The following is an 18,309-nucleotide window of genomic DNA, read 5'->3' on the forward strand; positions in this document are numbered from 1 at the left end:
CCAATGGTCGTTTTCCGATTGGTCTTCCAGTCAAGACTTTGAAAGCGTTTCTACTTTCTTCCATTCTAGCTACATGACCCACCCACCTAAACCTCCTAGACTTGACGACCTAAACCCAATGTTGGGTAAACCGTATAAATTATGTAGTTCCTTGTTATAAAGTTTCCGCCATTCCCCATTCCACTTCCTCTTGAGTCCGAATATTCGTCTCAGGATCTTGTTCTCAAATACTTTCAGTCTATGTTCTTCCCTCAGAGTAAGCGACCAGGTTTCGCAACCATACAGAACAACAGGCATGATTATCGTTTTATATATTTTAAGCTTCAGATTCCTCGATAGAATTCGCGACGACAAGAGATTTTCAACCGAATAGTAACACGAATTCCCTGCTTTTAGTCGACATTTAATTTCTTCGTCAATATGATTTTCCTCTGTCAATACTGATCCTAGATATTTGAAAGTATCCACTTTATCAAAATTACTATTTAATATTTTAACGTATCCATAATTTGCCGTATTACGGTCCCGACGCACTTCCATGTATTTAGTTTTCCCTGCATTTACTTCAAAACCCATGTCCCTGCAAGCGTTTAATAAGATCTCTGCATTTCTTTCTATTGTTCTCCTATCATCCCCTACTAAATTTACATCATCAGCATATGCCATAACCTGATCAATGTCGTTCAACTCTAGGCCCTGGTTGCTATCTTTGATTTTCCTTATAGCGTATTCCAGAACAAAGTTAAATAATAGTGGCGACAACGCATCTCCTTGTTTCAGGGCATTCTCAACGTCAGAGACCGGGGACAAAAAATTTCTTATCCGGACTTTACTTTGGGATTCATTTAAACATATCTTAATTAATCTAATTAGCTTTCTCGGTATTCCAAGTTCTGTAAGAACGTTGTATAATGTTTCTCTCCTAACCGAGTCGTACGCCTTTCTAAAATCAATAAATAGTTGATGTACCGGGGTATTGTATTCCCACTTTTTTTCGAGTATTTGTGGAATGGTAAATATTTGATCGATAGTTGATCGATTTTGTCTAAATCCGCACTGATAATCTCCAATAATTTTATCTGCGTATAGGGTCAATCTTGCTAATAGAATATTTGAAAGGATTTTATAAGATGTTGACAAAAGAGAAATGCCTCGATAATTATTACAGTCAGTTTTGTCGCCTTTCTTGTGAATTGGAACAATGAATGATTCTTCCCGCATTTGTGGCAATTCTTCCTTGTTCCAGAAAAGGAGAATGAGTTTGTGTATCTTGTTCCACAATTTTTCGTCTCCAGCTAAAATTAACTCAGCCGGAATTTCATCTACACCCGGCGATTTGTGTGTCTTTAATTTCTTTATAGCCGTTTCTACTTCTATTCGGTTGGGTTTCGGAATATACGGTTCTGCGGCGTGTATCTCCTTTTCTCCACACACACTAGTTTTTGGTTGCGTGTTAAGCAAATCGTCAAAGAAATCCTTCCATCTATTTAAGATGCTATCTGTATCAGTGAGAACTGTACCGTCAGCTTTCTTTAATATATAAGCACGAGGTTGATAGCCTTTCTTAAATTCTTTGATCCCCTTATACATATCTTGAATGTTTTTATTTTTACTATTATCTTCAAGTTCCTTAATTTTAGCTTTCAAAAAATCCAATTTCTTCGTTCTAAAAGTTTTGGAAGTTTTCCACCTGATGTCTGCGAAATATTGTGTAGTTATTTCGTTCGGATTTTCTAGCCAGCGTAATTTTGCCTGTTTTCTCTTCTCTGTTAGTGTAATGCATTCCTGGTCGAACCATAGTTTGTTCCTACGTATTTCCGCGTGTCCCAACTTTTCTTTTGCTGAAATTTTAATGCTATCTCTAATTTCAATGCAGGTATCCTCAACACTAGTGCACTCCGAATCTTCTAAAGCCGAGAATTTATTCGAAAATTCAATCTGGTATTTCTCTCTTACCTGGCTCTCTTCTAATTTCTTTAAATTTAATCTCTCCGTTTTCGGACAATGAATATTACCTTTATCCGACCATAATCTCTCTCTTATTATCGCTGCTACCAGGAAGTGGTCAGTGTCACAATCAGTCCCTCTAAATGACCGGACATCAATTATGCTAGATAGCCTTCTTCTATCTACTAAAATGTGATCAATTTATTATGTGTTTTTCCGTCTGGTGAGATCCAAGTGTATTTATGGACGTCGAGATGTGGGAATTTTGAACTCTTTACGATTAGGTTTTTGGATGTTACAAAGTTCACTAGTTTAACACCGTTGTCATTACTTTCTTTATGCAGACTTTCGTTTCCTATAATTGGTTTGAAAATATCCTCTCGTCCTACCTTCGCATTAAATCCCCTAACAGAATTTTCATATGGTATCGCGGGAGTTGGTCAAATATCCGTTCCACTTCTTCGCAAAATCTCTCTTTAATATCGTCATCCTTAACTTCTGTTGGGGCATGTACATTTAAAACAATATCACACCACCAACCCTTAAGAGTAATAAAAGAAAGTTTGTCAGTAACAAATTCAACTCGCTTAATTGCTGGTAATATTCGTTTATGAACGAAAAATCCTGTTCCTAACTGGTGATTTTTATTTCCTTCCCCGTAAAAGAACGTAAAATTTCCGGAATACACAGATCCATTTCCTTCCCACCTAACTTCCTGAACTCCTACTACGTCCATCCTGTATTTCTCTAGCTCACTCGTCACGGATTTTAACGCGCCTGCCCTATAAAGACTCCTAATATTCCATGTTCCAAATCTCATGTCCATTTTCTTTTGCTGAGGTCGTGCCAAGTTATCAGTCCTTGCCCGAGGCTTTTATGAATGTTTCTGAACAAGTGCTTTTTTTTTTTTTTTTACAGGATGAAGTTTTTAGCCTTACCCAAACTCCCAAGCTGGAGGACCACTCCTAGTCGTCTGTCCGCGACTGCTTATTCAGTATATTCGCAGCTAACCTCTATATCTAGAGGCCTTCTCCTCGATCCGCAACCTGAGGACACACCATGCCGTTCACGAATTTTAATTTACCCACGTTACATTGATTTTAATTTGTTCTTAATTGTTAATAAATATTAGGAAATTTTACTTTGGGATTCTCAGGGAAAAGATCTTTTGCTTTCCTCTTCGGAGAAATTGACAGAAGAGTTACGTAAGAATATACTACATATCATGAGGGGATGAAGTATAATCATTCCAAAGTGGATATCTTAAAAGTAGAATACCGTCGCTGTGCCTTAAAGAACCGGTATATGTTTATACCACAACTTTTCAGGAGAAGCAAAAAACATTTCAAACTCTTAAATTTTTGCCAAATACAAGGAAGTACTTGAAAAATATAAAATTAGTTTTCGTATATTATGCACTGAATATTGCTTGTACTGAATGTAGCTTGCTTCAACAATATTATATTACTATTTTAGTGTTTACGTAGCACATGTCGGTTTATCTTTTGCGTCTTTATAAGCACATAGAGGATCAATGCGTATGTGGTGAAAACTTGAAGCCTTCAATTTCAATCTATTATTTTTTTATTGTTGTGGCGAAACAATTGAATATTCACTTATCACATTATAAGGGACGCTGCCTGACAGCATTCAGGTTTATTTGAACGGCATAACTAATTTTCGACAATATTGTCACATAGCTATTCTTCGAGGCGCAGTGACGAACGTTACACGAGAGGTTCAGCTTCTGTGATGATGAACATTCGATGTTCTTAAGTCATATGGTATATTCAATCTATCCGAGGCAAACATCACACTCAGGAACTGTACTCAGGCAAAAGAGGCAGCCAGAGAGGCGTATACCAACTACATGAAAATTAATATTATCCCATGTAAGTCATATTTTTTGTGTCTTATATATGAGGAGCGTTTATTCAAATCTCCATAGAGCACAAAACATCATTTTTACAGGAATTGCATTTTTGTTATTATTGTACATAACCTTTCATTAAAGAAACGTAAATGTAGGTAACACTAGTTATTATTTTGGGACAAGTACAGACAGCATGAATCTACTAGAGCAGCGTTTCCCAAAGTGTGGGTCGCCACCCATTGGTGGGTCGCGGGTCGTTTTTTGGTGAATCGCTAGAAGTTTTTCCTTCTAATTATAGAAATTTTATTTTGAAGTTGCGAAGTACTATTCAGAAAATGAACTTTGGAAGCGTTTGTTAATGAGGTGAACAATACAATAAGTGGTTACACAGAGCTCTGGTTACTTCCTTAGACATAGAAAAATGTAAATAACAGCGATCGTGTGGATCTAGACTAAATACAGAAATCGACTGCAAGTGCCCAATTCCTTGCGCCTGACAGTAGCCTAATTCGTCAGCGTGGATATCAATACAGTTATTAATAAATAGCGAAAACAAGTTCATGCATCGCATTTGACTCATTATGAATAGTTGTACAGAGATTTTGCTTTCCAATTACTTTTTGTATATCATGTGAATTTTTTTATTTTTTTTTTTTAGTCTAGGAAATAACAAATTAGAGATATGCTTTACAAAATTTAATTAGTTTGAAATACACCCCAATTACGTAGAATGTCCATGTGTATTTGAATAAAAGTAGGTGGGCCACAAAGTACATTTTATTATTTAATGTGGGTCGCGGTAACAATAAGTTTGAGAACCACTGTCCTAGAGGATACAAATATTTGTCATAGAATTGGCCATTTAAAAAATGCAGTGTTTTTTCAAACCTCGAAAAAGAACATGGACAGAAAACAAAGGAATGTGACTAAACCCGAATTTGCTGCTAGTACTATTGTTTTTATACGGTTATACTGTTGTATTACTATTGTGATTTTATTTTTATTTCGTATGATATATTCTTTATTTAATTTTTATTAGTATATTGTTTTATTGAGTTAGTTTTGTGTGCAGTGCAATGGGTTACTTCTATAATATTATGGAAAATTTCAAAAAGTAACACCAAAATGTAAGAATACAAAGTGCTGTAGTAATATTAAGTGATGAAGCATACATTTGCGTTGTAGTTAGCAGTCTCTGAGAACAACTTCGCAAAATCATCTTGCTTCTTATGGCATTTCAAAAAAGTGTATGAGTTTCTTTATGTTCTTCTTTTTCTCACTGGACACCATGTTCATCTTCTGTAGGCATGAAGATCTCAGCATTTCTTTGTGGCATGTTTTAATTGCAGATTTGTAACATAAACCTTCACAGGTAACCCATTGTAAGTGTTCTGCACACTAACAGTAACAGTACATACTTCTGTAGGATACGATACTTTGCATTCCAATGTGAAATGGCAACTTTGCTTTCAGAATCTTCTGAGAAGTCTCCTCCAGTGGTTTGATTTGCCATTTCCTGTTAAGAGTCTTCATCCCGGCGAAATTAAAATACCGCTTATTTTACAGTAATTATGTGATATCTTCAAATAGATAAAAGATAATTGAAATATGGAACAAGTGCGCCCTAAACAATATTATTTTGCGTGAGATACCGTTGTCACAAGTCACCTAGTGGCTTTCCGTTTTCAGCTGTTTAGAAACGCGAAAATAAATGCCGATTTTCAAAATGGCTCGAAATCGAAAGCAGATAAGTGAGTCGTGATAACGGTTTCTTATGTAAAATAATATTGTCTAGGACGCTCTTGTTCCACATTTCGATTATCTTTTATCTGTTTGAAGATATCACATAATTACTGTAAAATTAGCGTTATTTTAATTTCGACGGGATGAAGACTCTTAAGAACTTTGACAACTCCATGGGATTGCAGGATTCGGAAGTATTCAGCTATGTGCTGTATCGAGTTTCGACAAATCGCTGTGCATGCGCTCTATCGAGTTCTGACAAAATGCTCATGATTCAGTATGCTATACACGTGGCACATATCGAGATTTGCCAATTCTGATTTCACAGCTAGATTGGCAGTAAAAAGCATACATATCCAATATACACCTACGTTTCTCAAAATTTTTGCTCTATCGAGTTTTGGAAAAACGCTTCCCATATCATTGCATCTATAAGAATTTTTCAGAATATTCTGAAACTATAATGAATATGGAAGAAAAAATAAAACACGATTTGTACAATATAAACATTTTATTCACAATACCTTTAATTTTTTTTATTATTATTTTTATTCCATTTATTCAGAACTTTGTTGAACACTTAGTATACAAATGGCGATTGGTGGACACATTTTTAAGCACATCCATTCTGCATTGTTTATCCTTTGTCATGGTTATTACTATACTCTTGTTTTTTATTATACTTCCATGGATAGAAAAGAAATAACACAGTGGATCTCTTGTACATAAAAGATACAAAACCTATTAATAATTAACTCAAGAAGTGAGTGGGTACATTTACTACACTAAAAATAGATACGTCTTGCTTTGTTACAACAGGTGTTAACACAAGAGCGTATAGACAGACCATCTTATGGATTTATTTATTGTTTCAATATCCTTATTGCAAAGATACACCTACGAAGGCTATAGCGTACACAAAAAATGTTTGTCAAAGTTTGTCAAATCCTTACGTTCTAAATATTGAACATCACAAAGCAAATCTTTGTAAATAAAGTTATTTTGTAATAAGCTCTTCCTTCCAAATTTAATGTTTTTGCATAGGAAAAATATTTTATTGCCAAAAATTGTATTTTTTTTTAGATATAATAACTTCAACATGTAAGATTTTAACCGCCTATTTCTCTAATAACACAGCTATATGAACAAAAAAAAAAAAAAAAAAAGCGGACCCCAGGGTGTGCATTCGATGTATTTTGTTACGCAGAATAGCAAATTTCGAAACCAAAAGACGATCGACCGTGTCAATTTTTTATGGACGAAAAACTACCAATTTTGGATAGGGCGAATATGTGTAAGACAGCCATACAAGAAACCAAAGTTCAGTGCGGTGGACCACAGGGTGTGGATTCGACGTATATTGTTTACGTAGAATCCAAATTTCGAAACCCCAAGACGACACACCGTGTCTATGTTTATGGGGGAAAACTTCAGCAATTTTAAATAGGGAGAATATATGTAAGACATCATTCATGTTTTTCGCCATAAAACAAAACTGATACTGTTAATGTAACTGGTTTCTATGTAACAAAATATATTGAATCAGTAGCCTGGGGTACACTGCACAGAAATGTTGGTGTTTTGTATGGGTGTGTTACGTGTATTCTTCCTATCTAAAATCGCTAAACTTTTTGTCCATAAAATATTGACACTCCCGATCGTCCTGAGATTTCCAAATTTAAATCCTGTGTAATGAAATATACCGAATCCATGCTCTGGGGTCCAGGGTACAGACTTTCTATTTGTGTGTGTGTGTCTGTAGCTGTGTAATCGTTAAATATAACATGCCATTAAATGTTATTTAACATCTCTTACGAGAAATGACTCACAAATAAACGTTTCTTAGCATTAAACAATATAGATTAACTTATTTCCCATAAGAAGTCTCTAAAAAATTTTAATTAATTGTTTACCTAAACAATTATTAGGCATATTTAACGAATATTAGCGAAACCAGCGGTTAGTGGTTGTTTCTCAACATGGTACGTTTGCTTGAATATTTCAATAATTATATGGTTATACTTTAGGCCTGTACAGATGAAAATTTGATGTTATATATGAAACAAAAAGCAGAAAATGTAAAGCTTTTAAAATAGTATTAATTCATAGTATACGTGCATCATTTCGTTATTACAAACTTGATGACTTTTTTTAAAAAAAAAGTTAGCATAATATATTTCACGCTCTCTATCTGTGCTCTTCCTTGTAATCATCATTCCCCAAAATAACATTAATAATTATAATAATAGTAATTAAACGAGCCTTCTCTTACTCAACATCAGACTTACCGCTTTAAATAATACACATTGAAAAGGAGCATATGGAAATTACAAGATACACAATATTCCAAAGATCGGTTGCTTTCTTTATAGCATGTATGTATGTATATATATATATTATATATAGTTAGAATATTATGTAATACAATTGTATTAATATGTTACAAAACAAATTTTTGAATGAAAATAGTACTCTGAGTTTGCAAACATTTTCTATTATGTTTACGGTAAATCTCCGTACATTTGGAACATTGTTTTCAATTGTACAAGTATTAAACTATTTTTTTTTCAAAAAAATGTACTCAATGTTCCGAAGTAAAAGTGACATAATGAACATTTAATGCAAGTTTTCATTTTGTTATTGCGCATAAATTGTACCTATATACATGGGAAATCTACACACGTCGCTATTTTAGAAAAAAAAATATGTCACATGCCTTGTCATCTTTTTCATTTATCACATCAGTAATTATCAATTATTGTTTATTGTTGTTACTTTTTGACAAGTAGAGAATTATATCCTCCATTTTGTCTTTTTTCATTATTATACATTATATTTTTACTGCGTTTAATTAGCTAATTTCTTACAAAGTAAATAAATAAAAATATTTTTTTTACTTTATACTTTTTCTGAAGATAAGTAAGTAAATTTTACGCAGTCTTAATGAAAATTATACATTTTTTTTAAGTAATACTTTGTAGACAATAGTACTACATATCATAATATGGAATTATCGGAATATGGAGATCTTGGATGGATTTTATCACTCACGTAAAAATGCAGCTGCAAAAACACGTGTTAGTTAGATTATAAAATATTACGTGTGAAAAGCTTAACTAGCATGCTTTTAAAACTGGTTTTTACCGGTAAGAATTTTGATTAACTAATTATTATTTGAATGTAAAAACTCTAATTCTGCAGAGCTCTTTTATTTTACATACTGTTTCTTTACAAAAAAATTAATAAGTTTTAATAATGTTGAGAACATTATGAAATTACTATTTCACCATGAAACAGATCGTATGTTTTATATCTAGTACAAGTGTTATATCATAATAAGTTATCCTTGCACTGAAAAAAAGCTCTGGAGAACTAGACTACCGTAGTTTTATTTAAGTTTTTTTCTCTCGCCTTCTGTAGAAGAGAACATGCTTCATTGTAAAGTTATAGAGAAAAAATATAATTGGCATATTGACAAGATCATTTTCTTTTAGATACATTATCATTCTTTCAAAACGCATTTTCCCCATTCAATTCAGTAATTAATTGAGAATCCTTTTTATACACACAATGTACACAACCTAGGTATTGAAAGTTTTACAAAAACACTTTCTTTCGTGATTTTTCATTAACATGAATGTTCTATGTGTAAGCATCTTCATGTTAGGTATAACAGGAGTGAACACGATACCAACCCTATTTCACTGATTCTTTCTTCACGCTGGTGGTCACTGGATTTCACACACGAGCAATTTGAGAAAATAGGACTAAAATGTTCGTGCCTTTTTTGAACGGGTGTTTAGGTATAAATATATGAATTTGGTTTCTGGTTTCTGGAGTGCACTCCATAATCTTCAATTGTCACTTTTATCCAAATGGTAAAGCAAATGGGAATTCAGATCAAAGCAAAAAGTAACCATTCAAGAACTTTCAAAGTTTACCACATGAAATCTACCTTTAAACGAGTTTTGGCCCCATAGAATTGGTTTCCTGACACTTTGAAAGCAATCTTCTTCTAGTTCACATGGATCATTGTGTATTTCTCTCCTCTTTCCAGTTCAAAAGGAGAAAAATAAAAATTTATACACATCACACATACCACACAAAAACACACACATTCAGCATTATTTTTTTCTTTATTTTCTGCCAATCTAAACGGTTCATTTGAAAAATACATGAAGGTACACTAGTTATATAGTTGCCACTTCACATAAGATGGCAGTTTCTTCATTTATGAAATATATATAGGAAGTATGTTCACGTCTTCCTCAAAATTCTGTTAAACGACAAAATTTTCTTTTAGCTTTCAAGCACTTCACGTTCTTTTTCTATATTATTTTCCAGTATGTATATGCACTTAGAAGACACATATAAAATGCACGAACAGTAGCTCTCTCTCTCACCCTCTCTATCACACACACACTCACTCGTTATTTCAAACATATGCTCTCACACGCACATTTAAAAAAATACACAGATGTGCATATATATATTCATTACAAATTGCAATTTCTTTCTCAGTATCATAAACTTCTTTATACACATAATGCACTCTTTTTTTATTCGCATTTCATTGCTGAAAGTTAAAAATGAATTTATGCCTAATTATCATCATCATCATCATATCACGCAGATTGTCAAGAAAAACACCACGAGAGCAAAGAAGCAGGTCCAGTGGTTTAAAAATGGTAAATACGAATGCAACAAATTGTTGTTTTCAATGACTATATTGTTGCTCGAATAACAAAATATTTCTATTCCATCTTGTTTGAATTGTTCACCATATGTTCATTTTAGACTTGTTTCAGTTTCGGTATCTCATTTTCTCATGCTTCTCGCACTCTTACACTTTGGTATATGCCATCAGTTCCTGCAAAGAAAGAGGAAAGAACGTTATTTTCATTCCTTCAAGTTATCAGAAATAGATTACGTGACTTATACATAGATTATGTAATTTATGTAAATACGTGGGTCAGTCAGAAAGTTAGTTGGACTCCTTCGTAAATATTTTCGGTCAAAGACTATTTTGATGAAACTGTGTGGCAACACTGCAGAATATAGCTCTACCGTAACGTAGCGACTTTTACGAGGCAACTAGAGGTGTTCTGATAAAGAAGTCGTAAACATGTCTCGACAGCTGCAAGTGGCGTCCAAATTGGAAATGCGTGAAGCGATTAGTTTCTTGTGGGCGAAAAGGTGTAATAACTGCGCTGTAATTTATCGGCAGTTGCATGAAGTGTATGGTGAAAATGCAATGTCACGACATGCTATCGCGAAGTATTGCAACATGTTTGAGATCGGACATACAGATATTAACGATGCTGAGCGCGAGAGAAGACCATCAACTGCGACAAATTCGGAAATCGCTGCTCGCGTGAATGAATGCATTTTTCCGTGTAACTTCCATTTGTGTGGTCCTATGAAGGACGAGCTTTCAAAGCGACGATACCACTCGGATGAGGAGGTGAAAGCTGCAGCCCAAGAATGGTTATCGAGCATTGGACAGGATTTATTTGCAGAAGACATAGAAAAACTTGTACCACGCCTCGACAAATGCTTAAATGACGAAAGTAATTACGTTGAAAGGAGATTGTGAACGGAACTTTACGATACAAATAAAGTTATTGTAAATTTTTTTATCCTGTTTTATTTTCTGAAGCAGTGCAACTAAGTTTTTGACTGACCCTCGTAACATTCCTTTAACTGCAATGCAATGCAATACTAATCAGCGCATTTAGTAATGTGTTATGTTAATATTAGCATTGGAAAATTAGGAAAATAGGACCATTATTGAAATTGCAATGAAATTTAATCGTACGAGCCATATTAACTCCAAGTCAACGCTACTTCAAGAATATATTAATTATTCTGATAACATGATAAGTTACAAAACTAGCAATACACGAAGTACAGTAGAGTTCATGAAACTCTGCACTACACAACCCGACAATCCGGATAGCTCGAGTACACCTTGGCAAGGCGAAAAATCCATGCGCGCAGACCCCGTTCAAGGTCATTGCCCGCTTGCGTGTATCTCCTTTTCCCGCATTCCATTTTCTCGAGTCACTCTCCCATTCCTCCAGCACGTGTCTGGCCCCGGTGTGCTCTCAGCCGTTCAGTCTATCTGTAACATTTGCCACGGTTGGTCGATTTCTTAAGGACATTTGGACGGTTTATTTTATTCTCTGTTGTATTCTGAAGCAAGCAATACATACAAGTACAGAACTGTATTTTCTCAGGTAACACTCGTACTTATTCTTTTTTAACCCCATTTCCGATAACTCGGCATTTTTACAAACTCGACCACCATTAGATCCCCATTAGACCGAGTTTTCGAGACTCTACTATATTTCCCATAAGAAACTACATTACATAGAACTGTATTCTTCAAAAGTATATTATAAGAATAAACTTCTATGAAATATATTTTTCCAACCTTGGAATCCGGCTAAGGATGTGATTGAAATATTGTGAAGATTGTGTTCGAAAAGTCGACACACTCGTGCACTCCTTACTTGGACATTCTAAAATTACTCATAATTGTAAGAACTTTTTTCTTATTATATATGTATTGTGATATTTATCTACTAGTAAACTTAAAACATCTAATACTTTCTAAAAGTTTAATTTGATATCTCAATAAGTTAGTGATTTGAAAATGTACGTACATTTGTTTCTATGATATAATGAAGAGAGCGTTGGCTCCTACTACGATGCTGATCGACAAAAGAGGAAAAATGGCGTCAGATCGAGTAGCTGAACTCTTTTGTCTTACTCCCATTTCCATTACTTCTCCTAAAATCAGTAGAAATAGATTTTTAGTATCAAAAGTATTTTAGTAGCAGTATCAAATATAAATTATATAAAATTATACTTATTGTGCATAAAATTATATACTAAAGTATATCTAGATAAGTTATCTACTTACCACGCTCTATAATTTATTTAAATCTATGTAATAACATGGAAAACACACAAAATATTGTAATTGGTCAAGTGCAGTAACTTTTCTGCATGAATATATTGGATTTAATACTAATGGAGCTAATGTAACCATAGTACTTTTCAGATGAGAAGCTACATGTTCAGCAGTCATTGGTAGGCGATATCTATCATAGTGTTGCCGGATTGAAGGACTTTTCTTTTCTTTCTTGCTTTTTCTCTGTCTACCGTTACTAAAATGAACTGACAACATTATTCATAATATCAAAAATTAAATTCCAAATTTCACTGTGCATGCTGGACATATAAATATCAACTAAATTAAATATATTTTAATTTATGCCACTAGAATTGCTAAAAAATAGACTGTTGTCTGTTTCATCCTGTTATGACTATTGTCTAGTTTTTGTATTTTGGCGGTATATTTTGTCTGGCTAAAAGTTTTAAATCAATTATACCATGTTCCAAAATTTGTTATTCACTATATCTTGAAATCTTTCTCTTGTAAGTTTTTTTTTACATGCTATGCAAAGGATCATTCACAGTGTTCCTGTTAAGAGGTTAACTTCTCCTTGTTATAGAGAGATTTCCCTCTCTAAGGACTTCCTTGCTTTAGCATAGATGCAAAACAAAAATGAAATAAATTCTGAAGCCTCTGATGGTGATTTTTAAACACATATTCTATAGTTCACGAAAACAGAATGCCAACTTTATTCACTAACAAAGAATTCGAGAAGGAGTAAAAGTAAGAGGTAATGTCCCAGCCCGATTATATCAGCTCTCCTTAATTTCTAGTGTCTTGAAACAGTCGAGTCTGTTTAAAATGTGATAATCTATTGTATCAGTTGGATGCCGACACGTTTCTTCAACGATTTGTAGTTCATATGTTGAGTAGATGGGAAAGGTGAAGGAGAAATGTATGACAAAATACTCAAATGTGAACACAAAACTTTAAAAATGAAATTGATTACTCCGGATAAAGTACTGTTTGTTATAAAAAAATGCTTTAAATATTGTATGATGTTGTTACTTCCTTCCTCTGAGCTATTTGTATTATACTTATTAAAAAGTTCGTAAAAAAAAAAGTAGTATCATATCCATCTAGCACCAAAAAGAACAAAAGTACAGTTACTAAGTTGTGTTGTTCAATATCGTAAGATAATAGACGGATTCAGTTTCCTATAAAAATTAAAAAATGAACAAGAGATTGAACCCAAATGTATTTGAAATTACTCGCGAGACAGCTTATTTTAAAGATGTTTATAATTGTTTTATATGGAAATATTTAAGAGGCCTAATCAGTGCGAAATTAAAATACTAATTTTACGTTAATTATGTGATATATTCAAATAGATAAAAGATAATTGAAATGTGGAACAAGAGCGCACTAGACAATATTATTTTGCATGAGGTACAGTTATCATAAGTCACCTAGTAGTTTTTCGTTTCCAGGAATTTATAAACGCGAAAATAAATGCCGATTTTCTAAATGGCTCGAAATCGGAAGCAGATAAGTGAGTCGCGAAAACGATATCTCATGTAAAACAATACTGTATAGCGAGCCTTTGTTCCATTTTTCGATTATCTATTTGAAGATATAACATATTTACTGTAAAATTAGAGGTATTTTAATTTCGCCGTGATGGGGCCTCTTAAAGGTCAGTATTATGACAATTAGTTGACATAGAAATATGTGGTTGGTATTATGCGTTTATAATTTATGTTTTCACTTGCTAAAGAGAGCAATTAACATAGTAATATCATATTTCTAGGTAGCGTGTCAGGTTTTAACAATTGCAGTAATGTGAAAAGTCAGTACATACTATCGACAACTCTGAGCAACTGCGATTGGAAAAAGCATAAAGCCCACTCAAGGTCATGTAACTTGTCATTTGAAAAGCACTGTAATGTGTGAAATATTCTAATCCATTAGGTTTATAATGAATAACGTACGTAAAGGTCTCTTTTTAGTTACGAAGAGTTATGAAGGAAATTGTCGAGCCACTAAGAGATCAAGTTGTAGAAATTGAAGAATATTTTCTGTGTTGATGATATGGTTTTATAGCTACACGTAAATCTAATACTTCTTGTCTTTGTCTTAGTCTCAGTCTAATCTTAAATATTTCATGAATGCGAATTATATTTCGGACATACTTCCTTCCTTTCTCCAGAAATATATTCAATAGTAGTATCTTAATTTGAAAGAGGATATCTCTCGATATGTACTGTATATTACAGTAAACATTCCTTTGAAAATGTATACAAAAATTATAGGACAATTTTTGCATCTTTTTAAGAAAAAGGTCTATAATATTTTCTTTTAGAAACTACTCATATTCTTAATTACAACTATAATGGACTATGTTCGTTTGAATCGTCTGCAATAGTTCTGTTACACATGATTAAAGTTGATTGAGAACTAGGTTTCCATTAATTGACCTAATGTTTCTAAGAATCGTAATTACTGCAGTATAAAAGTTCAGACTGGTTTCATAATCGATTTTACTAATGAATAGATCCTAAAGATAAATTATTAAATTAAATTATCCTAAAGTACTGAAAACTAAAACATGAACCATCAGAGGTACAAAATAATAATCTTAGATTATAGTAATCGATTAATATGTTTTTGTTGTGAACTGTTCATATGTATCTTAAAGAATAATATAACTATTTTATGTTAATGTTACATAATTACACAATACTTTCTCTCTCTCTCTCTCTCTCTCTCTCTCTTTCCTATTAGAAATTTCTTAAATAACTTGATGTCTAGGCTTTCTGTTATACATCACGTATTCAACCCATTGGTAACATATTTTGTTTCTTGTTAATTAAGATATGAAAATAAGTTATGTGATTATGCTCTTCTGTCTTTCAAATGTAACTATCTTTTTTTTCTTAAGAAAAATGTTAGTGATCCAAGGTTTGAGTAGACATCATTCAAAAATATTAATTTCATTCTAAAAACTTCCACTTTACAAGATACAAAAACACATTTTTGCATGACTAACTCTCATGAAACAGTTCTTTCTGAAATAAAATCTAGATTTTAGTGAAGATTTTCTTATAAATGATTCTAATTCTATACTTATCTTTCAAGATAACCATATCTAGAAATACACACAAACAAATTAAGTACAAAAATATAACAGTTATTTACAAAAATGTTAGGTAACTATTATAGGGTATTAAAGCTTATGATGTAGTGTAACATGCATGGAAAATATTTGAATGTTACTTAGTCATAAAACCTCTTGCATAAGTATGCAATAGTATTATATGTATTGAAATTCTGTTTGACATATCAGTGCCTTAAATACTGATTTAAATCAAACATTACAACACCAAAGCAAACCAAACATAAAATGGTACCTAAGTAAGCAAAAGGTAAGTAATCAGTTAGCGTGATAGAAAAGTTAAAAAGAGTACAAAATCTTTTGTGAGAACAACTAAAGAAGTAAATTTTGTATCGAAACGTTACAACAAATATGAAGAAAGCGTTAAGGAGAAATCAAAAGTATTAAAAACTGACCTGTAAAAACAGCAGGTGCTGGGGAGGGCTCATATGGGTAGTAATCTGGTGGGAGAACAGATTTTATCAGTAAAGAAACTAATTGACAAATAGCTAAACAAATATACAGATAAGAACAAGCATCAGTCGTGGGACCTTTTAGCTCCATATTAAAACATATTTCTATTTTGTACTTATACAGAACATTTATAAATAGAATAATGGCCAAAATGCAACAGTAAATGTTAAAATTAATACGTTGATCGAGAAAAGACTCCTTTCAAATACGATGACAGGGAAAACCATATGGTAACAATTACAAGTACACAGTGTTTGTAAAACTACAACAGTAGGGAAGGTAAACCCAACAAATTACATCAAACTGTGATTAGAAATGCAATGCTTAAATTTCTAATAATGATCTAGGTAGGTGTATTCTGAACTAGCGGAAAAAACATTAAAACTCTGTTTAATTATCTAGATTTTTTATTTACGTTAAGTAATCCATATTACGAGTTTTGTTACGCTTTCCAAGATTGTATTTCGGACTGGATACATGTAGCTTTTCTATTATAATTTGTTACATGACCTTACCTATTACAGTTGGGTATCTCTGAAACAAGCCTTTTCTCGATAAATCTTCTTTTAAGCATCTTTGCTTTAAGTTCAATTGTTCATCTTTAGATTCTCAACAATCATTTTGTGAGGACTCCTATATCCTATATCATTATTATCATTATTTTCCGATATCCTACATTTATTCATACAAGCAAATACATGTTTTTAAAAGTATTAGATAAAATAAGTAAGTTTTTCACAAGTTAAAATGTTCAGTGTATAAGTAACTAACAAAGATATATATATATATATATATATATATATATATATATATATATATATATATATATATATATATATATATAAGGTACCGCAGTTCACACTTACGATTCCAGACTCATTGCAGGTCACACTTATTATACAGTACTCGCGAAAAGAATGTGTTTGCAGCAACAATAAAATATTTTTTCGTTTCTTAATGACTTCGTTTCTTAATATAAAGGATTGATTTAAATTCCTTTTCCTATCTTTCTGTCTCTCTTTCTATCTATCCATCTATATCTATATATAATTTTAAAAGAGTTCTATTCTGTCTGATTATTTGGTTTGTTAAAGAAAATTTATATTGCCAGTATGAATCTTTGTTAGCTACCGTCAATCAACATCTTGGACGGCTAGTTTTGGATTAGTCAATGAAATTCCCATGAAGTGCATCGTGCCTATATTTGTTATTCAAACCGTGATGGTCTTTCCTACAAATTTTCATTGTCTTAGAAATCATATTTTCCTTTCGAATTTACACAATGGCTTTGTAAAATAGGTTTAAGATTTTATATTAATCTTAATCTTGAAAGAGGTATAATCTGAGAAATCAGTATCAAAACTTTGTATCGGTCTATTGCGAAGTTCTCTTACCTGCAGTTTAAGATGGTATTTCTTAAAAGTTTGAAAAAATTTATGTTTCTTAATTACGTTAAAATATGTTAGGAAACTATTATGTGTCTATCGAAGTGTCTTAGTGAAATTGGATTAAAACAGTAAAATTGGATTAAAAGTAACAACAGTTTATAATTCTTTTGTTCTCCTACTGTATTTAACCTTTCGATAATTTTCGATCTTTTCAAGTTTGTTCACTATAATACTAAACGAAATGGAGCTAAAAGGTGAAATTACGCAACAGTAGTTTCAGCATCTTATCTCTAAATTACAGCATGCAATGCAAGGAATTGTACAGGTTATTCTATATGACATATCGTGATGAAAATAAGCACATCAATTACTGCATACTTTCTGCAATTGTCTGTCCATCCTTGAAAAAAGTTTCATTAATATTGTTTTACATGCAATTTATAAATATTACATATCTTTTACATACATCTAAATGCTCTAAGAGTATACCAAAATATTTTTTTTTTCTTGTTAGTCGACTCTAATAATGTAATATTATGTCAAAAAAATTTTATGTCTATGTTATGTTTGCAAATTGTTGCATTTTAAGCGATTTTAGCAAGCAAATGATTTTTTTTGCTAAAGTATTAGCAATTTATATACATAAATATTAAGTTTTCTGTACATAAAAAAGAAATTACGAAATAATTATTAGAAGTAATTCTAAGAAAGAATATTGGTAGAATATTGGAAACCTAAAAACTTGCGAAATGCTTATAAGGTTTGTTTATTAAGATAGGATGGATTGAGAATAATAATATTATTTCATGGCCACTTGGTAATGAAT

The 18,309-nt window shown here is 32.4% G+C and overlaps 1 protein-coding gene across 2 annotated transcripts in view; it reads right to left on the reverse strand.

Annotated features, from left to right (window-relative positions):
• Nucleotides 1-7,720: 7,720 nt before the first annotated feature.
• Nucleotides 7,721-18,309, reverse strand: part of LOC145660698 (limbic system-associated membrane protein-like) — a 1,132,467-nt gene continuing 1,121,878 nt past the window's right edge. For both annotated transcript variants that reach the window (XM_081726051.1, XM_081726050.1), the window contains exons 10-12: nucleotides 16,038-16,082; nucleotides 12,232-12,358; nucleotides 7,721-10,433 (exon numbers count right to left, since the gene is read on the reverse strand). In XM_081726051.1, the coding sequence (XP_081582177.1) occupies nucleotides 12,240-12,358; nucleotides 16,038-16,082 (164 nt within the window). In that variant the 3' untranslated portion in view covers nucleotides 7,721-10,433; nucleotides 12,232-12,239. The remainder of the gene's footprint in view (nucleotides 10,434-12,231; nucleotides 12,359-16,037; nucleotides 16,083-18,309) is intronic.

The sequence above is a fragment of the Thermobia domestica genome, chromosome 9 (assembly GCF_964235325.1).
Source record: "Thermobia domestica chromosome 9, izTheDome1.hap1.1, whole genome shotgun sequence".
NCBI lineage: Eukaryota > Metazoa > Arthropoda > Insecta > Zygentoma > Lepismatidae > Thermobia > Thermobia domestica.